The sequence below is a fragment of the Rana temporaria genome, chromosome 3, assembly GCF_905171775.1.
Source record: "Rana temporaria chromosome 3, aRanTem1.1, whole genome shotgun sequence".
NCBI classification, from domain to species: Eukaryota; Metazoa; Chordata; class Amphibia; order Anura; family Ranidae; genus Rana; species Rana temporaria.
The window spans coordinates 57,210,227-57,234,077 of record NC_053491.1 but is presented as its reverse complement, the minus strand read 5'-3'; the positions used below and the strand labels follow the sequence as shown (position 1 = coordinate 57,234,077).

The 23,851-nt window shown below is 44.2% G+C and overlaps 1 protein-coding gene across 2 annotated transcripts in view; it reads left to right on the top strand.

The window, feature by feature from the left end:
- LOC120931314 (nicotinamide riboside kinase 2-like) overlaps window positions 1–20,756 on the top strand; it is a 30,122-nt gene extending 9,366 nt beyond the window's left edge. The window contains exons 2-8 of one of the 2 annotated variants that reach the window (XM_040342620.1): window positions 142–232; window positions 800–845; window positions 973–1,156; window positions 2,025–2,096; window positions 18,539–18,645; window positions 18,728–18,806; window positions 20,326–20,756. In XM_040342620.1, the coding sequence (XP_040198554.1) occupies window positions 142–232; window positions 800–845; window positions 973–1,156; window positions 2,025–2,096; window positions 18,539–18,645; window positions 18,728–18,804 (577 nt within the window). In that variant the 3' untranslated portion in view covers window positions 18,805–18,806; window positions 20,326–20,756. The remainder of the gene's footprint in view (window positions 1–141; window positions 233–799; window positions 846–972; window positions 1,157–2,024; window positions 2,097–18,538; window positions 18,646–18,727; window positions 18,807–20,325) is intronic. The other variant, XM_040342621.1, reaches the window with a different exon arrangement.
- Window positions 20,757–23,851: the final 3,095 nt, after the last annotated feature.

The following is a 23,851-nucleotide window of genomic DNA, read 5'->3' as shown; positions in this document are numbered from 1 at the left end:
TATGGTCAGATTGTATGTTTGAGGGCTTTTGAGCTTCTTAATGCATGTGCGTTAGACCTAAATGTAGTCCCAATCCTATTTCTCCAAAAAAATATTTGCAGTATTGTCTTTAAGTGGTGACATTTCTCTGCTTGATTTTAGTGTTACCAACGGTGGCAAGACCACTCTGACAAACAGATTGATAAAAACCCTTCCCAATTGCTGTGTCGTACATCAGGATGACTTTTTTAAGGTAAGTCTTTCTCTCTCAAGACAGTAATATATCCTGAGGCAATATAAAACCTGCTGACCTTTGCTTTTTGTGTGGTGTGTTTTTTTTTTTTTTTTTTGTTTTTTTTCCGTGTGTGTGTGTGTGTGTGTGTGTGTGTGTGTGTGTATCCATCATGCTTATTTCTTCCAATAACGCTTATATGCAATATTTGCATTTTTTTTTTTTTTTTTTTAGGGCCAGTTCTGACAGGCTTTTGTTCACTTATTTTTTTTTTTTTTTTTCTCCCCATGAATGTCTGTGGGAATGAAAACATATCTGAAGCAGGTTAAGTGCACCTACAATGAATTCTGTGTGATCTCAGAAGTGTCTCAAACTGGTATCAAAGTTGCATTTGCCTGTCAACACTGGCCCTAATTGTGTGTTTTTTTTTTTTTCTTCCCCCTTTGAAGTTATAAGTAAACACACCTTGGTTGTATATTCTTTTAAAAATTGCATTACTGGCAGATAGGTGCCGTATAAATACAAGTTACAGAACTGTCTGTACTTATAGACATGACCCTTGTACATCTTTCTTTGTGGTCATTTTAGCCCCAGGACCAGATCAAGGTTGAAGATGGATTTAAACAGTATGATGGTAAGACAATGATGTTCTCTTCTTCACTCAGATTATTGGTGAAGGTGTAGAGCAATTCAACAAGCTATTTAAAACTAATACGGGGACTGTATCCTTAACCAACATAAATGTGATTGTATATTTATAGTGATCGATGCTTTGGATATAGATGCAATGATTGAAACGATTAGCGCTTGGAATAAGGACCCTGTGAAGTTTGAGAAATCTCATGGTATAAACAACACCATGGACAACGAGTCATGTCAAGAGAACGAGAAGCAAGAAACATGCCACATTCTGATTGTGGAAGGATTTCTTTTATACACACATGAGTAAGTGTTTCTTCCTGTACAACAATGTTGGCCGTGTACTGAAGAATTAAAGACCTTTTACAACCATAGCCACTTATATTGGTGGGTCAATAATGGGCAATTCATGAATTTTATGAAGGACATTTTAGGAAAGGGCAGCTGTTTATAGCCACCCAGTTTTTGATAATTTGACTTGACCAGAGATAAATGTGTACTCACAACTTTTCCTTGTTACCGATACCACCTTACATAGTACAAATGTCTCTTGCATTCTAAGGAGAAGTTTTCCATTAGGCCAACCAAATTTGATTCCATTATTGTAATGTATGGTATAGGCACATTTTGGGCCAGCTTTGACCCTGACACATCTGTTGCTATGTCACTGACTAAAGTATATTCAAAGCCTAGAACACGTGAGAATATTGGACGACTGATCGTGTGTGGTGGTGTTTATTTTATTGGCATTTGTAAGTAGTTTTATGTTTTTTACCAAAACGCACACCCCAGCTGTGACATTTGGCTCTTGATCATCTATTTAGCACGGAACACTTGAAATGACGGTTTGGTCTCGGAATAGAACAGCTCTCAGTACATGATACCTTTTGGAAAGTACGCTTCTTAGAGTTGTGGGTAGAATCCCCCTCTTATATTCAAACAAAGATTACTGGTATTGGGTGTGACCATATCTGACATGTATACATTGCTCCTTTCTTAAGCAACCTCTGAAGGCTGGTATTGATCATGGGATAACCTCCTGATCAGTAAGGGTATCTATCATAAATGCTCATTTAGGCCTCTCCATTTTAGGACACGCATAACAGATTGTGGGATATTAAAGCACAAATTGCTTAATTGAATGTAAAAATTTGCTTTTTTTTTTTTATTTCAGACCACTGATAGAAATGTTAACCCATCGCTATTTTATTACAATACCCTATGATGAATGCAAGAGGAGAAGGAGGTATTTATGTTTTTCTATAAATTGTGCATTAGAATTTATTTTCAGATTTTCATTATGTTATTGGGAGAGCTGCATCTGAAGACTAGTCATTGCCCCCTGTTGTCAGATGTGAAGGAATTGGTTGAGAAGGACATTAAAAATGTCAGTAATCCAGTGTAGAGGCAGTGTTTTGGTTGCAGAAAAAAGCCATGGGATAGGGCCACGTGGCCCTTGTGTTGGCTCCCAGCAATAACCAAGCTAGGATTTGGGCAGAACTGTGGTGAAAGTAATGACCTTTCAGGATTAAAGAACCATCGCTGTTGCCGAATTGTGTTTTTTAAAGGTACACATCAAGATCCTCTTTTTAAAAAAAAAAAAAAACTGGGTTGGTCATTGGCTTACAGCAATAAGTATTATGCTCCTACAGGCAGTAAAACATATACTGAAACGTAAAGTGCAAATTGTAGTGAAATGCATAGCTAGGTAAGTCAAACAGTTATTAGTGCAAATGTAGTAACGGTACACACCAGGATAAGGAAGTATGTGGCGCGACCTGAGAATAATTTAAGGATGCGTTCACTTTGGGGGCAGGGTCAGAGGACTAGCTATCCATTTACCCCCGATTTTGTGAAATGTTTTGTTCCGTTTCCGGAGTTCAATGGTGAGGTTGTATAGAATCATTAACCTATTTTAACCAGAGGGACTTCAGAAAAGTTTGTGCTCCCTTCCAAGACAACAGGATCGTTTTTTTTTTTTTTACGTAGAAATAAAGAATGCGGAACAGTCTTAGCGTAGGACGATACATGCAAGTCACCAAAAATACCCAGAAGGCAATTCTTGGGGTGGATAATATTAGGGAGGCCCAATGCGGAGGATGTAAGGGAGCCTACCTGGACCATTGGGCAAGACCAGAAACAGTGCAAAAAGTCATCCGGAAACAGTCAGCTGAGGGTGACAGCCCCATTCTATGTAAGCTAGCCGGGGTAAGGTGAGAGTGGTAAATTTTTACATGTATAATGCGATCACTGAGGTCGTGTGTGTGTGTGTGTGTCACTAAATTCGGTCCAGTTTTCATCTGAGAGGGAAATGTCCATTTCGCCTGTGCTTTACGGAATCTGGGATTAGTCAGTCGTTAGGGCAGCCTAGTAAGTGGATACAAGTTTAGTGTGATCAGGGTGTCTCAGTAATTACTCCAATGGGGACAGGGTAGTGGGGTCATCTAGGGCCCCAAATTGGGCATGTCAAAGCTGATAGTAGTAGACCAGGTAGGAGCGGGGCAAGTAAGTCAAGGCGTAATTGATAGGATTTAAAGCCCTGTGCATTGTATAAGTGACATAAATATTTAACCCCTTTGGAGTACCAGCGACTAGGGTCGGGTATAGAAGACAGTTCCTGTAAATTGTGATTGAACCACAGGGGAGTTATTGGGAGAGGTCGACCAGGTGTGCGTAGAAATTTGTGTAACAATGCACTGAAATAGGGAGGTGCCAAGGCGGGATGGAACCCGGCCTCTGTAGATAATGTTGTGCAGGGTCTCTAGGGAAGATGCAATGGCCCCCTCTGTGGTAGTACAAGCATTTGCTGCAGCCAATCATGGCTATGCAACAGTTGGGGAAAGGCCAAGTGTGTTGGCAATCTTGGCGTCTCAAGAGCCCCTTTCGGGAGTTTACCATTTCACAGAAAAGCCGCACATATCACATCTATACGTTTGAAAATAGACTTGGGGATTTTGAACGGGGAGTTAGCCAGGATATACAGCAATTTGGGTAGGTAAATAATCTTCTGGGTGTTGGCCCTGCCCATAAGGTCCAGGGTCAAGTCCATACATTATTTGGTTTGCTCTTGCAGTTTAATTATTAAGGGGTCTAAGTTGTTGGTAATGTAGGCCGATGGAGGCATCTGCCCCCAGGACCCCAAGATGCCTAAAAGAGGACACCAAATGTCTGGATTTCGGGGAAATCGCAGTGGGATCCAATGGGAAAAAAGTAGACTTGTCCCAATTCACCTGGAAGCCAGAGAAATCGCCAAATGTACAAATTTTAGATAATAAAGTGTGGAGTGTCTTGTTTGTGACGGCCAGGTATACTAGGATGTCGTCTGCATACAGTGAGACCCACTCCTTCTATGGTGGCAATGGGGAGACCCTTTAAGTGGAAAGGAGCGAATATGTACCGCAAGCGGCTCCATAGCCAGGGCAAACAGGAGGGGTGACAGTGGGCACCCCTGCCTGGTGCCCCTAGTGATCGGGCAGGAGTCGGTTGCATATGAATTAACCCGAATGCGGGCTGCCGGGGAGGTATAAAGGAGTCTTATCCATGCTATAACGCAGGGGCAAAAATCGTATAATTGTAACACCCGAAAGAGATATGGCCATTCTACACCATCAAAGGCTTTACAGGTGTCCCAGGCATACAAGAGCACAAGTGGAGGGGCGGTCATGTGGGTACTGAATTTTGTGAAACAGTCTGCAGATGTTCGTTCTGGCAGACCTGTCGGGTATAAAGCCTCCCTGGTCACTGTTGACCAAGGTTGCAGCCACAGTATTCCAACGATTTTCCAACACTTTGGCCAGGATTTTAACTTCCACATTTATGAGAGATATTGGGCGGTACGAATAACATTAAAGTGGGTCCTTAAGTAGTTTTCAATGGAAGTACAATCAAAGCCTCTCGCATAGTGGGGGAGTCTCCACCGTCCAGGGCCTTATAAGTATGCAAGAGAAATGGGCATAACCGATCCTTAAATTGGGCATACCATTCGGCTGGGAAGCCATCCAGGCCTGGGGTCTTGTGTTTAGGTAGTTATGAGATGGCAGCTGCAATCTCAACTGAAATGGGGGCCTCCAACTCATCTTTCCTCTCAAGCGACAGGGAGGGGAGAGATGTCGGCTAGGTAGTCATTCAGCTGGGGCTCTGTGTAGTCGGCTCTGGATGTATATAAATTTGTAGAAGCTTAACATTTTCATAATGTCCCTGGGGGCATCGCTTATGTGGCCCTGGATAGTAAGGATACGTGAGATGGAAAATGGGGGTGGGGGGGTGGGGAGCGGCCCGGTTTAGTTAAGTAGGCCAAGAGACGTCCAGCTTTGTATGCTCAAATGATTTCTGAGTAGCATGTAACATGCATCTTTGGGTAAGGTCAAGCAAACGGAGTTCGTGGAAAGGTCCACTGTGCCCAGATTGTCTCTCCAAATGCCACAGATGGGGGTTTCAGATCACGCTCCCCTCTCTGCAAATACAGCAGAGACAATGGGAGTATCTGTCGTGGCAAATGCTAGGTCAATTCTGGACATGGTGTGGAAAGAATCCGAGTGTCAAGAATACTGGCTCACATCCAGATGTTTCCAGCACCATGCCTGACCGTGGACCTGTGTCCAGTCATTAAAAGAGGGAGAAGGGCCTACTACCACACCCCAAGCAGTCCATAGCAGGATTTAAAATGGCATTAAAGTCACCCACAAAGTAAGGGGCCAAGGGGGGTCTAGATGGCAGCTGGAGTGACAATTTGGACAGGATCCCTGCTGAAAATGGGGGAGGAACGTAAATGTTAACAAGAGTAAACGTCAGAGGAAATTTGCAAGGCGAGTACTATAAATCTCCCATTGGGGTCTGTTTTAACCTGTAGTACTTCACCAGGGAGAGGTTTAGCCAGCAGAATAGACCCCCCCCAGAATTTGTGTGGGTAGCATTGGGCCAGCCATGGGCGCTTGGGATCTCACTTTAGTGCTAGTAAGGTGGGTTTCTTGGAGACCGATGATATGGGGGCGACTTTTTTTCAAAACTGAAAAGGCCAGGGACTGCTTTTGGGGTGCATTTAAACTAGGGTTGTCCCGATACCGGTATTGGGACCGATACCGAGTATTTGCGGGAGTACTCGTACTCCCGCAAATACCCCCGATACTGAAATAGAATACTTGAACAACCCCCCCCCGGCGCCGCAAACCCGTCGCCACCGTTAATCAGCGTGCGGGGAACATCAAGGTATGTGGGACATGGCTGCAATATGTGGGGGGACATGGCTGCAATATGTGGGGGGACATGGCTGCAATATGTGGGGGGACATGGCTGCAATATGTGGGGGGGACATGGCTGCAATATGTGGGGGGACATGGCTGCATTTGGGGACACATTTAAAAAAAAGTATCGGTATTCGGTATCGGCGAGTACTTGGAAAAAAAGTATCGGTACTTGTACTCAGTCCTAAACCTAATTTAAACCTAGTGTTCCACGAAAGTAATCTTAAGGTCTTTGCCATGGTAATCTTGGACAGTACAAAAATAATCATAAAGGAGCATGATAACCTGAGGACGTGCCACTTATAACATATTCAAACATGCATACAGTGCAATGTGTATATCCACCAGTAGGGTAGTAAAAGCCATGAAAGTAAAAAAACAATATACTGCCATGGGCAGCACCCAGAAAAACTTGCAGGAAAAAGAAAATGTAGAAAAAAGTCCAAAGATCCCTGAACTGTCAAAAATTCAGTGCGAGTTCCGTGGCCTCACCACTAACCGGAGAGGGGGTAATGTGGAATGCAGTGGGGCTAAACAAAAAAAGCAGGGAAAATGTTTTTCTTCATCGTACATCACGGGACACAGAGCGGCATTCATTACTATATGGGTTATATGGAGTACCTTCAGGTGTAGACACTGGCAATCTCAAACAGGAAATGCCCCTCCCTATATAACCCCCTCCCACAGGAGGAGTACCTCAGTTTTTACGCCAGTGTCTTAGGTGTTAGTCATGGTTTAGCTTGCCTCCGCATCCTTGGGATTAGGTGAGCTACCGGTTCTGTCCAAAAAAGCCTCAGCGCTAAAGTGGTCAGTAACCGGACCCCAAACCCTTGGGGTATAGCCCATAATGCTTTTCTTTTTAGAGAGCTGGACCCTGGGCCCAGAACTTAGAAACCTTTGGGTACCTAAAGTTTTCTGTTGCCAGGGTGCTATATGGGCCCAGGACAGTGGATCCTTCATAGGAACCCAGGGCCTGAAGGTCTAGACATCCCCACGGAGATGGGGGAAGATTGGGCCTCTTGCTTGGCAAAGTCCTGCGGCATGGAGCAGGTAAGTGAGGGGAAAACTTGCGGAACTTGGTTCTTAGCAGGTTTTTTTCTGGGGGGTCACAGGGGACATGCCTAAAGTTATGCACTGCATCTGGCAAACTAGTCACATATCATAAAGATAGGATGGCTCTCTATGTATTATTCCCCATAAGATGTGACCTCCCTTGTAGTGTTGGAAAAGCATTGAGTGGGGCCTGTGTTATATAAAAATATATGTGTGTGTCAGAGAGCTTTGCTTACCTGCAGGCCTCCAGGCGATGCTCCATTCAGTCTTCCTCCTCAGAGCCTGCAAGCAGGCAAAACGCTGGCCTCCTCATGGTTCCAGGCTGCAGGCCGCAGTTTGCTGGAACAGAGAGGTCCCTTCCTCCCAAAATCCCCCCCCCCCCCTCCCCCTGTCGGGAGGGGCATTTCCTGTTTGAGGTTGCTGGGGGGGAAGGGCGGGTCAGTGGCTTAAAGGAAGGGGCGGCCCTTCCTTGTTTGTTCCATCAATACTTTGGAACTGAGGACATAGACCAGAGTGGCAGCACGGGGCGCCGAGGACACACAGTGGCCAGAAAGGATATTGCAGTCTTCAGAGGACTGTTTTGTCAAGCCTAGAAATAGGCTGTTTCTTTTCCATCTCATAGTTTTTCTTTGCAATACTACTCAGGGGGACAGAATGTTTTTTCTTTCCTGGATTTGAAACAAAAACGAAAAAAAAACAAAAAAAAAAAAGTCATCTAGGGGAGAGGAAGCATTTTTTTATCCCCCAAACAGGTGTTTGGACAATTAACTTTTATAGTTCCAAATACCAATAGGTAGCAGGTGTACCTCGGTATTGTACCATGGTATGCCGCTGTTTTCCCTACAGGGAGCCTTGGGGCCATCGGGATCTGGGGCTGGAGCTGACGCGGGTCAGTCCAGCCCTAAGATGGTCACGGAGGAGGTATTACTCACCTCTTTAAAAGAGATGAGAAAAGCATGGGAAAAAAAAAAGGATATCCGCAGCTATGCGGGGCAGTAAGCGGAATAGATCTCCGTCGCCCGAGCGCGGACCCTCAGAAGAGGAGGTCCTTTCCTCAGGGGAATTGGACGACCTCTTGGACACGGACCAAGTAGGTTCAGGGATCGAAGACCCGGATACAGAGGAGTCTGGGGCAGTCTCCCTGAGGGAGAGCTGGTGGATTCAAGGATTGTCGGACTTGGTCCATAGGACATTCAACTTGCCAGTACCAGATCTCCAGGTATCGACGGTTTCAGCTTTGGGCTCACTGAGGGCGCCTCAAAGCAATGCTGTGTTTCCGATCCATCCTCTATTAGAGGGAATTTTGTTCCAAGATTGGAACAAGCCAGATAAGATCTTCTTACCACCTAAAAGGTTCTCTGTCCTATATCCTATGGAAGAAAAATTTTCCAAAAGATGGGCTACTCCTGCAGTGGACGCAGCCATCTCATGTGTTAACAGATCGTTAACATGCCCTGTAGAAAACATACAGGTGTTCAAGGATCCAGTTGATAAGCGCTTGGAAGCACTACTTAAGAACTCCTTCACTACTGCAGGGGCAGTAGTACAGCCAGCTGTGGCTGCGATTGGGGTCGCTCAAGCATTATCGGATCAATTTAAGCAGATGCTTAAACTTATTCCGGCCCAGCAGGCAGAAAAATTTTCGGATGTCCCTAAGGCCATATGTTTTACGGTAGACGCAATCAAGGATTCTATCCAGCAAGCGTCACGTTTATCGTTATCCCTTATCCATATGAGAAGACTCTTATGGTTAAAAAGCTGGGAGGCTGAGCCCCCATGCAAGAAGCTCCTGGTAGGGTTCCCCTTCCATGGAGGACGACTCTTCGGAGAAGACCTAGATAAATACATTCAGACCATTTCAAACGGCAAGAGTACTCTCTTGCCAACTAAGAAGAAGGTTCAGGGACCTGCGTTTAAACGACAGTATTCCCCTGGGCAGGGGCCCTCTAATGCCAAGCAGTATCGACGGCCTCCTGCAAAAGCAAACTTCGGCTTCAACAGCAGATCACAAGGACAGGCTGTTAGAGGCAAAAGGCAGTGGTTTCGCAAACCAGCAAAACCAGCCCCCAAGCCAACCTTATGAAGGGGCGCCCCCACCCACGAAGGTGGGGGGAAGGCTGCGACTCTTTTCAGAGATTTGGGAAGCCAGCATTCCCGACGAGTGGGTACGGTCTTCCGTGGCCACAGGCTACAAATTAGATTTCCTAAGGTTTCCTCCTCCTCATTTCCAGAAGTCGAGGATTCCAAACGATCCGGAAAAGGGAGCCGCATTAAGATCGGCATTAGATCATCTACTTTCCCAGGAAGTAATAGTAGAGGTACCAGTCCTGGAACAGGGGCTGGGTTTCTACTCCAACCTATTCATCATCCCAAAATCCAATGGAGATGTCAGGCCAATTTTGGACCTAAAGATGGTAAATGCATATCTAAAGATCCGCTCATTTCGGATGGAATCCGTGCGGTCAGCAGCTGCCACACTCCAGAAGGACGACTTCATGGCGTCCATAGACATAAAGGATGCCTACCTTCATGTTCCAATTTATCAGCCACATCAAAGATATCTACGCTTCATGGTGGCTTCGCGTCACTTCCAATTCGTGGCGCTTCCCTTCGGGTTGGCTACGGCCCCCCGGGTGTTCACGAAGGTCCTAGCTCCAATCCTAGCCAAACTAAGGATCCAAGGGGTCACGATCCTAGCATACCTGGACGACCTCCTAGTCATAGATCACTCGTCTCCCGGCTTGGAGCGAGCAGTGGCCCTCACGGTCCAATACCTCGAGAGGTTCGGCTGGGTCCTAAATCGAGAAAAGTCAGCTTTCCAGCCCACAAAGCAGTTGGAATATCTCGGCATGAGGTTAGACACAGAACAACAAGGAGTGTTCCTACCTCTGAGCAAGGTAAAAGCCATCAAGGAATTAATCCTACTGGTTCTAAGCAAGAAAGAACCGACTATTCGCCTATGTATGAGGTTACTAGGCAAGATGGTGGCCACATTCGAGGCGGTACCATACGCCCAGAGCCACACTCGCATCCTACAGGCAGCCATCCTGTCAGCATGGAGCAGAAGGCCACAGGCCTTGGATATCCCGTTGCCGCTCTCATCAAGAGTCCGACAAAGTCTGTGTTGGTGGTTAGACCCTCAGAATCTACTGAAGGGGAGGTCTTTCAGCCCAGTGGCTTGGAAGATAGTGACCACAGACGCCAGCCTGACGGGCTGGGGAGCAATTTTGGATGGTTGCACTCGCCAAGGTACTTGGGCAAAGCCAGAGAAGCAGTTGCCCATCAACATCTTGGAGCTCAGAGCTGCTCGACTAGCCCTCAGGGCTTGGACGTCAAAATTGCAGGGGTTCCCGGTGAGAATTCAATCAGACAATGCCACGGCCGTGGCACACATAAATCACCAAGGGGGAACCAGGAGTCAAACCGCTCAGAGAGAGGTGAGCTTGATTCTTCTATGGGCAGAGGCTCATGTGCCCTGCATATCGGCAATATTCATTCCAGGAGTGGACAACTTTCAGGCGGACTTCTTAAGCCGCCAGACTCTATGGCCGGGGGAATGGTCTCTGCATCCACTAGTCTTTCAAGCACTCTGCCAAAGATGGGGAGTGCCGGACGTGGATATCATGGCATCGAGACTCAACAAGAAACTAGACAGGTTCATGTCCCGCTCAAGAGATCCGATGGCCTGCGGAACCGATGCGTTGGTTTGCCCTTGGCATCAGTTCAAACTTCTTTATGCGTTTCCCCCGCTCCAGTTACTACCCCGCCTGCTGCGCAGGATCCGGGTGGAGCACATACCAGTCATCCTGGTAGCTCCAGCATGGCCCAGAAGGGCATGGTACTCACTAATCTTAAGGATGGTAGTGGGAGACCCTTGGACTCTTCCTCTACGGCCAGACCTGCTATCGCAAGGTCCGATCCTCCACCCTGCCTTACGGCATCTAAATTTGACGGCCTGGAAGCTGAATCCCTGATTCTCAGGGGTAGAGGTCTGTCTCAGAAAGTAATCTCTACCCTAATCAGAGCCAGGAAACCGGTCTCTAGGGTGATTTATTACAGGGTCTGGAAGGCCTATGTAGGCTGGTGTGAGTCCAAGCGATGGCTTTCTCGCAAATTTACCATCGATAGAGTATTAAGTTTTCTCCAGCTAGGAGTGGATAAAGGATTGGCATTAAGCACAATCAAAGGACAGATTTCTGCTCTGTCAGTGTGGTTTCAGCGGCCGCTGGCCACCCACTCGCTGGTTAAGACCTTCCTTCAAGGGGTCTTACGTATTAGACCTCCAGTTAAATCCCCGCTTTGTCCGTGGGATTTAAATCTTGTTCTGTCAAAGTTTACAGAAACAACCGTTTGAGCCGTTAGTAGAACCAAAGGAATATCAGCCGACAAGGAAGTTAGTATTTTTGGTTGCCATAGTTTCCGCAAGAAGAGTTTCGGAGCTGGCAGCCTTATCCTGTAAGGAACCATATCTTGTTTTTCATAAGGACAGGGTCGTTCTCCGCCCTCATCCTTCCTTCCTTCCGAAGGTCATATCCAGTTTTCATTTGAACCAGGATTTGGTATTACCATCCTTCTTCCCTAAACCTACTTCCAGAAAGGAAGGGTTGCTGCATACCTTGGATATTGTCAGGGCCATGAAGGCCTATCTTAAAGCTACAAAGAAGATCCGGAAGACAGATGTGCTGTTCATTCTACCGGATGGGCCCAAGAAGGGGCAGGCAGCTGCAAAGTCCACCATTTCTAGGTGGATTAAGCAATTAATCACTCAGGCCTACGGCTTGAAAGGGTTGCCTCCTCCAGTATCATTAAAGGCTCATTCTACTAGAGCCATGGGCGCCTCCTGGGCAGCACACCACCAGATCTCTATGGCTCAAGTTTGCAAGGCGGCAACCTGGTCTTCTGTCCACACGTTTACAAAATTCTACAAGTTGGACGTAAGAAGGAATACTGATACTGCCTTCGGGCAGGCAGTGCTGCAGGCTGCAGTTTGAGACCCTCGGATTCCGGGGGCTCCTCTTGTTCGAGTTAAATTTAAAAAAATTTATTTTTCTCAACTAAGTTGGATTTATTATGATTTGAGTATATCTCTAAATTAAATCCTTTTGTCTTGGAGATGTTCTCCCTCCCCTCATTGTAAGCATTGCTTTGGGACATCCCATATAGTAATGAATGCCGCTCTGTGTCCCGTGATGTACGATGAAGAAAAAGAGATTTTTAATACAGCTTACCTGTAAAATCTTTTTCTTGGAGTACATCACGGGACACAGAGCTCCCACCCCTCTTTTTTTGAGGACCATTTTGGGAGGCATACTGCTTGCTACAAAACTGAGGTACTCCTCCTGTGGGAGGGGGTTATATAGGGAGGGGCATTTCCTGTTTGAGATTGCCAGTGTCTACACCTGAAGGTACTCCATATAACCCATATAGTAATGAATGCCGCTCTGTGTCCCGTGATGTACTCCAAGAAAAAGATTTTACAGGTAAGCTGTATTAAAAATCTCTTTTTTGTATCCTTTTCCAGGATACAAAACCACCAGTAATGTAGGGGAGGGCAAGTACCACCTGTCTTCTCTATAGTTTAGGAGGTAAGGTAGTCGGGTATAGAACCATGTTTGAGAGGGAGGGCCGGGTGCAATAGTCAGATGTCCACTGCCAACGTGCGAGAGGGGGGGGGGGCAACATGGTGAAAGAGGCAGATGCAATTGTATGTTAGACACAAATGAGAATAAATCCCTGGCGCAGAGGGCAATTCAAAGGGTCTAGTGGTTTCCATACCGGTCATTCAGCCACGCCATGGCTTCCTTGGGGCTGGTGTAGAAGTGGGCCTTTACATCATGAATGACACGCAGCTTAGCGGGAAAAAATAGCATATGATAGGACTTCAGTACGCAAGCGGGATTTCATTGCTGCAAATGAAATACGTTGGCGCTGGACTTCGGCTGAGAAATCGGGATAGACCGAAATGGTATTGCCATTAAACTTAAGTGGTCCTTTTTCTCTGTGTAGGCTTGCTACTTTTTTTTTTTTTGCGCTATAAATCAAAAATGCAGAAAATTCTGTAAAGTATTTCTGTTAAAATATAGCAAATTAGTATTTTTTTCTTGATAAATTTTGGCCCAAATTTATGCTGCTACAGATCTTTGGTAAAAATCAAAATTGGTGTATAATATTTGGTCGGTGAGAGTTTGAGTCTGCAAGCTATGGTGCCAATCTCTGAAAATTGATCACATCTGAAGTACTGGCGGGCTATCTAATTTCTTGAGACCCTAACATGCCAGGAAAGTAAAAATGCCCCCCTAATGACCCCTTTTTGGAAAGTAGACATTCCAAGGTATTTAGAAAGCGTGTGTGTGTATTTTTTTTTGTTTTCATTGATAGAATACACTGCTTTCTCTGGCTGAGCAACAGTGTGGTATGCTGTGTGGCTGCAGCTACATACAGTTTATACCGCACATCTAGTGGCCTCTCAGGTTTGTGTAGGCCAAGCTGGCCCAAACAAACGATGTAAAGTATATCAAAAGATGGAGTTCAGCTTTAAAGCAGAACTAACATCTGCTGTACTTGCCTGCCAAAGCAACCTTTCCAGCGGTGAAACATTTACGCCCTTCTTCGCTGTCTGTGCTTTCACTTTTGCCCAGTTTTATGTGATGGACTGGTTTTGGCTATTTTCACTGACTGGCCCGGCGGGATAACCAAACTACTGTCCCCTTTGCCCTGTAGTTTTCATCCTAGGATCCAAGGAATGACCTGACTGTTCAGTGAGCCGCATATGCTCACATGCTTGGCCTGGCGTACAGTCGTTAAATGCTAGGCAGGTAGCCAAGATGCTCCCATGGCAACGGAGACATAGGTGTTTTTTTTTTGTTTATTTTAGGCAGTGTAACCATAATAAACAAGTTGCTTAATCAAAAAAATTGTGAAAATGTTTGCGGCTGAAAACATACTTGTACTGCTCCTCATGTTTGTCCTACATGAAGGTGAACATCTATCCCACTTTACTTTACGATACATGTCTGCTGAAGCTTTGTCATTGCCCTCTGTGTCAGCAGCTGTGTGTAGGACTTGAAAGAAGAGGATGGAAGACACTTGTCTTGCTCATTAACTAACTATTACACAGTGTTATTTTGAAACTTTTAGCCCAGGTTCACACTGGGATGCGGAAATGAAGCTGTGTGAGTTCAGCTGAATGCGCACGATTTCAGTCCACTTGTCACCCCTGATTTCGGCCGCGATTAGAGACATCTGTGCAGTTTCTGCACAGATGTCAATGTAAATTGCGGGCCGATTGCAAAAGGAAGTACCGAAACTTTTTGAAATCGGTGCAGCGCCACAGATGTGAAATCGCACGGATTAGGACTGTGCAAATGCTGCCGATTTGACGTCAGTGTGAGCTAGGGCTACTCCATTATATCCCTTTTCTTGTGGGGTGTGTTTTTTTTAATTATTTTTGCAAGTATTATGACGTGTCCCATATTCTTTTAGTATTCCATAAATACATGCTTGTTATGTTTTCAATATATTCCAAATGCAGACATTAACCACTTAGGACCCGGACCTTTAGGCCTCATTCACACTACGGGCCGTTCGGGTACGTCTGTCACGGACCTGAACGGCCGCTCCATGCATCGCTATGGAGCGTCGGATGTCAGCTGAGATATGTCCGCTGACATCCGACCCGATCCGCTAAAAACAGACATATGGGGGCCACGTCCCCATCCGTTCATGCGGATCGGGTAAGATCTGATGAAAACGGACATGCTGCCCGTTTTCATCAGATCGCTCCATAGGAGGACAGCGGTGCCCGACAAGCCCCTTCCCGCTCAGTGAGCAGAGAGGAGCTTGTCATCCGTCCGCTCAGCGGAGATCTGCGGACAGATCTCCCGCTGAGCTGACGGGAACAGGCGGACTCCGCAGCTAAAGGACCTGGCCTGTTTTTGTGATTCGGTACTGCGTCGCTTTAACTGACAATTGCGCAGTCGTGTGACGTGGCTCCCAAACAAAATTGGCGTCCTTTTTTTCCCACAAATAGAGCTTTCTTTTGGTGGTATTTGATCACCTCTGCGGTTTTAATTTTTTGCGCTATAAACAAAAATAGAGCGACAAATTCAATTTTGTTTTATTTTTTGCTATAATAAATATCCCCCAAAATAAACTTTTTTTTATTTATTTTTTTCCCTGAGTTTAGTCCGATACGTATTCTTATTCTACCTATTTTTTGGTAAAAATCGCAATAAGCATTTATCGATTGGTTTGCGCAACATTTATAGCGTTTACCAAAAAGGGGATAGTTTTATTTTTTTATTTTTTTGTGACTGCGACATCATGGCGGACAATTTTGACACATTTTTGGGACCATTGTCATTTTCACAGCTAAAAATGCGTTTATTGTGAAAATGACAATTGCAGTTTGGGAGTTAACCACAAGGGGGCCCTGAAGGGGTTAAGTATGACCTCATTTGTATTTCTAACTGTAGGGGGGTGTGGCTGTAGATGTGATGTCATCGATTGTGTTTCCCTATAAAATGGAACACACGATCGATCACAGTGAAGAACGGGTAAGCTGTGTTTACATACAGCTCTCCCCGTTCTTCAGCTCCGGGGACTGATCGCGGGACTCCAGCGGCGATCGAGTGCCGTGGTCACGGAGCTTTGGACCAGGTCGCGGCGGCGCGTGCGACCCCCACGGCTGGGCTTAAAGAGCCACGTACGTGGATGTGCCATTCTGCCGATGTATATCGGCGTGAAGGGGTCCTTAAGTGGTTAAAGGAATGATCTCTGGGAGCCACCAATGCTGACCTCCATATTGTAATACACTAGCTGTATGGCAATGATCCTCTCAAATTTGAATCTGCAGTTTGTTCAAAGTTACCTTAAACTATATTGAATCTATTACATTGGCAGGACAGCCACACAACTGGCATTTTCTGATAGAAAATTCTAAAGTGACCTTTCCTTGAAATGGCTGTATTAGAATATATATTTGTACAGGAAGTTGTTGCGGTAAAGTAAACTTGGCGGCAGTGCTGGTCTGCGATTCTGTGGAAATAGCAGAGTGATTCATGGCTCTGGCAGCTGAAGTGTTAATGGCAGCAAGCTGTGCTGTGTGTTCTATCACAGGAGACAGTTGTTCGCAGTGACAGGAGGGCGAGGCCCCAATCGGTCAGCAATTTTATAACCTACTAGTCACCGCTGCAGGATTGTAATGCTTGAAGTCTGATAAAGAACAGATCGGCTTCTTAACAAGGACGGGTGTATATATAGCTAACTTTGTAATTGGGCAGATTTGAGCTTTTTTTTCATTTAAATTATCAGAGGTGTAACATGGTGATATTTCTGCTTCAGCTACTGGAGATGTAACTGTTACATTGGTTGTGCTCTTAACCAAACTGTCAAACCATCTGATGGCTGGTGTCATAACTGATCACATGTGCAGCATCATGGCAGTTGAAGATTAAGCAGAGGACAAGATGGCAGATTCCTTGGCTGAAAATAGGAGGGTTTACTTCCACTTTAGACCCCTTTTCACACTGAAGCGTTTTTACTGCGTTTTAGCATTAAATAGCGACATTAAAACGCTCTCCATGCATCTCAATTGACCCTTTCACACTGAGTCCTGCAAGCAGCTTTTGGGCGCTGAAAAAAAAAGCTCCAAAAACGCCCCTCTCCATTGAAATGAAAGCGCTGTAAACGCCTTGCCCTTTCACACTGAGGGAATGCAAAAACGCCCTAAAACATATTAGGGTCTTAGCGGTGCTTTACCAGCACATTGGGATTACAGATGAGGCTTCGCTCAAATAACGCCCCAGTGTGAAAGGGGCCTTAATGAAACTTTGCCAATTGGCATCTGCTTTAGATGAGAATCTTGTAATCTGCATGTGATGTGTCCATCACTGGACAAGCCTGATGCAATAGAGGTAATTTTTGAGGGCTGGAGAAGTGATGCGCCTGTCCCTTCATGGTTTCTTGTGAAAAAATTAAAAAAAGGTTTGCTTTCGCACAGCAGTGTGAATTGTCACTTGCTCATGTAGGGAAATTTTCCTCATCGTTCTCTAGGGGAAGGGCAAAAATTGTCGTCTTTCCCTGGCCTATATATGCATTACAGAGAGCAATATATTTATAGCAGGAGAAAAAATTGTCTGCTTTTTTCACTTTTTGGGTTTTATCAGCTGTTCTCTGTACGTAGTGTATATCAGCTAGATCTCAGAACAAATTTATCTATCTTCTTGCGAAGTCATACCTCGTGATAATACTAGTATGGCTGAGTGCCTATCTTCAGACATTGTGTGCCAAAATTGGAGTCACTCGTGTTTCTCCTTATCACTATAGGAACAGCTAAAGTGCCTGCTGTCAAAGGGCAAGCAAGGATTCACAAAGGTCTTCTATCATACAAAGCAGCCCTTGCCACTGACGTCAGTGCGTGCACCTCTTTGAAATCCAGACAATTGTACGGAGTTGTAGAATGAGTCTTGTCTGGGTTGTGGTTTTGTTATGCTGTGATGAACTTGTACTGATAGGAAAACCAAGGCTGCCACCTTAGTGTTGGTTGCCTTACCAATACTTGTCATTGGCCTGTAATAAGTATGCCAATGAGGAATGCCCAAACTCCTAGTCTGCGTACTTCTTCCTTGATTCGAGTCAATTACATTTTTTGTAATGCACCAGATCAGCATGATAGGCGGGGTACTGGCATTTTCAGCCATGGCAAGTTCCATACTTCAAGCTTCAACCTCCATATCGGTGGTGGCTGGTGGTATCATTTTTGGAAGGGGGCAAACAATGCTCCCACAGCCACCCTGTCCGATTGGTCAGGTCACCACAGGGGGACAGGAGAGCTGCAGATGACAGAGGGACATAAACTGACCACGGTAGTCAGGGCTCGGCTGCCATGATTATTGTGGTCACTACACAGAGGGGACACAGGAAGTGGCAGAATCAGTCAGGCGTGTGTGTGTTTTGTTTTTTTTTTTTTTTTTTTTATAGGTTGGGCGCACAAACACTGCTGTTTAATCTGCTGTAAGGGAACAGAATCCTCCTCCCCAATCCCAATTATTTTTTTTTTATTTTTTTTAAAACACAAGTTGATGAGCACAGGCACCTTCTGGCTGACAGCGGAGATGCGTACATTGGAATACATGATAAAACTGTACATTCCTGACTAAAACTGTGTAAAGCAGGTATCTTTGATTGGGAAAATTTACATTTGACAAACTAGTTCACTCTGTGATCTGTTGTCTGTGTGTTTGGAGAAAAAAAAACTGGAAACTTCTTGCTCCAAACAGTCTTGTATAACCGGGAAGTGTGTCTAAAATAGCAACGCTCTCGGGTCTGGTCTTTGTTTATTATGATAATGTCGCCTTCGCTCGTTTTAATTGTCTTTTCAACGTTATGTCAACAGCTCTAGAAATTACACCGTTCCAGATCCACCAGGACTTTTTGATGGCCATGTCTGGCCAATGTATGTGAAACACAAGAAGACTATGGAAGACTTGAATGTTGGTGTGGGTAAGTGGTGTTTGGTACTATACATGTCTCTCTACAGGCAACTTTTGCATTTTGTGTAATATAATTTATTTTTTTGTAATAGAAAAACTTGATGGAACACGCACACGGGAGGAATTATTTAACAGAGTATATGGAGATGTGCTAAATCTGTTAAATTGAAGGTATTGTCTTGTATTTCTATTTTAATTATAGAATGTTCTCTTTTTGAAAGTCTTGCAATCCAATATGTATTCAAAGGATAATTGATATATATGGCAAGAACCCGCACTGATATCTGTCCAAATTCTTTCTTTGATAATCACGAAGTACAGAGTAACTAACAGGTTTCCTTTGAGAGAGAGAGATTTTTTTTTCCCTCTTCCCCACCGACCATATATATGAAAGAATCTGGAGGATTGCTGCACTTAAAAAATAAAAATCTATCTAATATTTTATATCCTTTTATTTCCGAGGGTAGCCACACCACTCTATGCTTGAAGTCGATGCCCAGGTGCTCACCCACATAGAAATCCATGTAAATCCAAAACTGGGTTAAAGGGTGTTGCAGAGCAGGAAGATCAAAAACTGCAATGTTTTTTTCAATATTCCGATGAAGTGCAATCCATCTTGAGTGATATGGACTGCGCTTCATTGAAACATTAACAATAAAAACTGCTGTTTTTAATCTTTTGAAAGACCTGAGTGCCTCCTAAACCAGTTTTGGAGTTTTAGATAATATAACTTTTTTTTTTTTTTTTTTTCCTTTTAGAAGGTGAACTTATATTTTTAAAGCCCTCCTACTCTAAAATATATGTCTATGTAGCGCATACAATAAGGCTTTGTTTTCCAACTAGGACTGAAAACCATTGTATTTTTTGCAGGTTTAAATATAATTTCTCTTCGTCTATAAAGGGTATCTTTATACTTCTGGAATCTTGCTGTGTTTTTTTTTTTTTTTTTTTTTATACTCCGGTGTAAACCTAGTAGATTGACAATTTGTGCTACATTGCAATGAATTGGGTCCATACACATTTCACATTACTGTTTGTGTGGTTATACCCTAGCAACTAGAGGACCTCATTGACCTGTGTGGATATATGTACATAGTTTGGCGGTCTTGCTAGTCTGTAAAGCTAATTATGGCAACCTGTGTACATTTTGCAAAAAATTACACATTTTGTATTTGTCCAGCTTGTATGCTCATATAGAGGGGATTACCTCTTCATGGCTCGATTACTACACCTCTGACTTGATACTAGGGTTGTCCTGATACCACTTCTTCTTTTTTTTTTTTTTTTTTTAAGACGGTGTACAATTACCAATACTTTTTTTTTATTGCAAGTACTCGCCGATACTGATTACCGATACTTTAATCTCGTGTGGCAGTATTTTTATTTTATTGCAATTATTTTATTAAACCCAAAAGCTGCTGTTAAGATGCTCTTACCGGTGTTGGTCTCGTGCTTACCTATAGGAGGTATCCTCACCAGAAAAAGCTGCAGCTCTCCGGACATCCCCCCCCCCCCCTTAGGAAAAGATTTTACCCAGACCTTTAAACTTTCATTTGGAAATGTTTTGTTTTTCTGTTTTTGTTCTGTAAACCAGCCATATTGCTTTCTGTAGTGGTTCCGCTTCAAATCTGTTTAGTTACCTGATGTTTGGGTTCATGTTCTAATGTCTGCCTTTTCCTTTATTTTACAGAGTTAAACTGCAATAAGTGGCCTTACACCAGAGATGCATTATGGATTTTAATTTATTTTACACTCCCTCCATCAGGGTATTTTTTATTGAAGAGAACCATTTTGGAAATTCTTTTTTGAAGAGAGCACTCCAACCGAATAAACACTTTGTTTTAAAAAAAAAAAAAATGGTGTTTTTAATTGCTTGTCACATCTTTATAAGAAAGCTTTGCTATAATTTTTATTTGTTTCTGGGATTCCAGTGCTTCCTGGTGAAGCTGCATGTGTTCTAAATATTCATCATGGCCCACTGAAGAAAGGCCTTGCCAAACATTTCTTTAAAGAGAAACTATATTTATTTTCATTATCCACTATACTCTCCATTATTCTTGCTGTGTGGACTTTGCTTTGGTCATTGGATGACCAAATTCAATAAATGGCAGCTCTAACTTATATTTTGTCTGATCAGAGTAACTGGCAGTTTGCCCAGGCTGGTCGGGAACTGTGTGTGGGGGTTTCCTCTCTGACTTCTGAACTAAGCCCTTACAATGGACAGGTCCATTGGTCAGTGGCTGGGTCAGTAATTTTGGGAGGGGAACAAAAAGGTGCATTTTTTGTTTTTTATAAAGGTAATGGTTGCATTGAAAAAGTCCTACTTAAGAACCGACCCAAAAAGTTTAACTACAGGTTTGCTTTAAATGCCAATTTCTTGGTCAAAATATAGGACATTGAATTATAACATTATTTTTATTTGCCTTTTTATTTATTTTTGCACCAACGCAAAAGCATGTTGTATATCAAACTTGCTTTTTGTCATTTTTATAAAACTTGCATGGCCATACTGTTTTTGTTATCTTTGTGAATCCATCTTTTGTTTATGCATGGGCATTGTGTGATGTGTATTAAAGTATAAAAACTCTGAATATCAAAAATGTCTCAGAAAACTGCCATGGATTTTCTATAATGCATGTATCCATAATGCTGTGTGAATGTGACTGTTTTATGTGCTGTGACTATAAGGCAGGGATATGCAATTAGCGGACCTCCAGCTGTTGCAAAACTACAAGTTCCATCATGCCTCTGGGTGTCAAGCTTGTGGCTGTCAGTCTTGCTATGCCTCATGGGAATTGTAGTTCTGCAACAGCTGGAGGTCCGCTAATTGCATATCCCTGCTATAAGGTATAAATCCTAGGTGACCAGTCTCTGGAAGTTGGCACTGGAAAAGTGTGTGTGTGTGTGTGTGTCTGTCTTTTTGATTTTATATAGCAGGGGAGGGTTAAAACCCATGTTGGGATCATGGTTATTAGGACACTTTCTGCTTCCATAGTCCAGTCCCTCTAAAGCAGGGGTCTCCAAACTTCCTAAACAAAGAGCCACTTTCCAGACTTTCAGAAGACTGGACTGTGGCCAATGGGATTAGAAAATCCCCCAGCATCAGTGGGAGTCCACAATGTCTCAGGTTTTGTGCTCAGTGGAAGGAGAAATGGTGCCCCATCCTTGGTCAGTAGGAGGAATCGTTCCTCAAGAGCTGCAAAGGGCCACATCGGGGCCTTGGGCTGCGGTTTGGAGTCCACTGCTCTAAAGCTTGAATGATGGTAAACTGGCCCTTTTGGTTAAAAAGTTTGGAGACCCATGATTTATTATATTGCATACCAGTTCTTAGATGTGATGCCTGCATTTAGTTTCCAATTTTTTTTGGCTTGTTTTCGTCCTTTATCTGGTGAGCCAGCCAGTAAGTCTGTTTTTTCAACAGAACAAGCTCTCTTGCAGTTCCAGTAATGAGACAAACAATTTTAACACTGACAAGGATGCTTGAAATTATCAGCTTTTTGTTTTATGTAAAACCTTTATCCCAAAAGGAAGACAATGTTTGCAGTAACTGATTATAAATGGCTTGAATCTGGCTTAATTTGTTAGTGTATCTAAATCAGCTAGCACCTCAAATGCTCCCTTCCCCTCAAACTGAAAATGTTGCTGTCCAAATGTGCCCCACTGTACTCATTCATCCCGAGTGGGGGCACTCTAATACAGATGTTGCTGGCTAGATCACCATTGGGGGGGGGGGGGGGGACTAATGCAGTCACCAAAATCTGGTTGGTAAGCTGCAACATTCAATTTTTGCGTTTAATGGTGCTTTAACAGGATAATATAACTTTTGAATTTACAGTAAATCTTTTTCTTGGAGGCTGTTTGGGTACAGCGTCACACAATTGTCAGTTAAAGCAACTTGGTGCTGGATTGCAAAAAATGGCCTGGTTAGGAAGGGGGTACAATCTTCCAGCACTAAAGGGGTTATTGTACTCCAAGGTGGAGGGGGGGGAATCCTTTATTACTCTTTCCCCATTGAGGGACATGGGAATTCAGAAATGGTAGATATATCTAAAATTAGCCCTGTGGGAAACTGCCTGCAGTTCAGAATCTCCTGAAGGACCCAGTACCCGAATCCTAAGCCAGATAAGGTAAAGCCTCTCGCACACGGGCCGAATGTTGGATAGCATTGGCCGGTTCAATAGAAACCGGCTGACGTTCGGCCAGCTTCTGTCGAAGAGGCATGACCAAGAAAGGTCTTCTGATCTGACTGGAGTGTTCTGGTGGGGGATTGTAACCTGTCAGAACACAATAGAAAAGCAGGGGAGATTACTGTACCATCATTGGATGGTTAGTACTGTGGCTCCTGCCTGAGCTATTCTCTTCCCCCTCAGCCCTGCTGGATGCATAAAAAAGCTACTAGTGTGTATTAGGATTCAGGCTGGGTTCACACTTGTCCGACATTGGGAGCCTCATGTAGCATGACATGTGAAAATCAATGTTTCCCTATGAGAGCTGTCTTAACCACTTGCCGACGGCGCACGGTCATTATACGTCCACAAGGTGGCTCTGCTGGGCGAGAGCACGTAATATGACGTCCTCTCTCCCAGCCGCCACTAGGGGCGCGCGCGCCCCCGACTCCCGTGCGTGTGCCCGGCGGGCGCGATCGCCGCCAGGCACACGCGACCGCTCGGTACAGAGCGGGGACCGGGAGCTGTGTGTGTAAACACACAGCTCCCGGTCCTGTCAGCAGGGGAAATGCTGATCTTCTGTTCATACAATGTATGAACCGAGGATCAGTGTTTCCCCTAGTGAGGCCACCCCCCCACAGTAAGAACACACCCAGGCATACTTGACCCCTTCCCCCGCCCCCTAGTGTTAACCCCTTCACTGCCAGTGGCATTTTTATAGTAATCCAATGCATTTTTATAGCACTGATCGCTATAAAAATGCCAATGGTCCCAAAAATGTGTCAAAAGTGTCCGCCATAATGTCGCAGTACCGGAAAAAAAAATCGCTGATCGCCGCCATTACTAGTAAAAAAAATATAATAAAAATGACATAAAAATACCCCCTATTTTGTAAACGCTATAACTTTTGCGCAAACCAATCAAACGCCTATTGCAATATTTTTCGTAAAAAAAAAAAAAATGTAGAAGAAAACGTATTGGCCTAAACTGAGAAAAAAATGTTTTTTTATATATTTTTGGGGGATATTTATTATAGCAAAATGTAAAAAA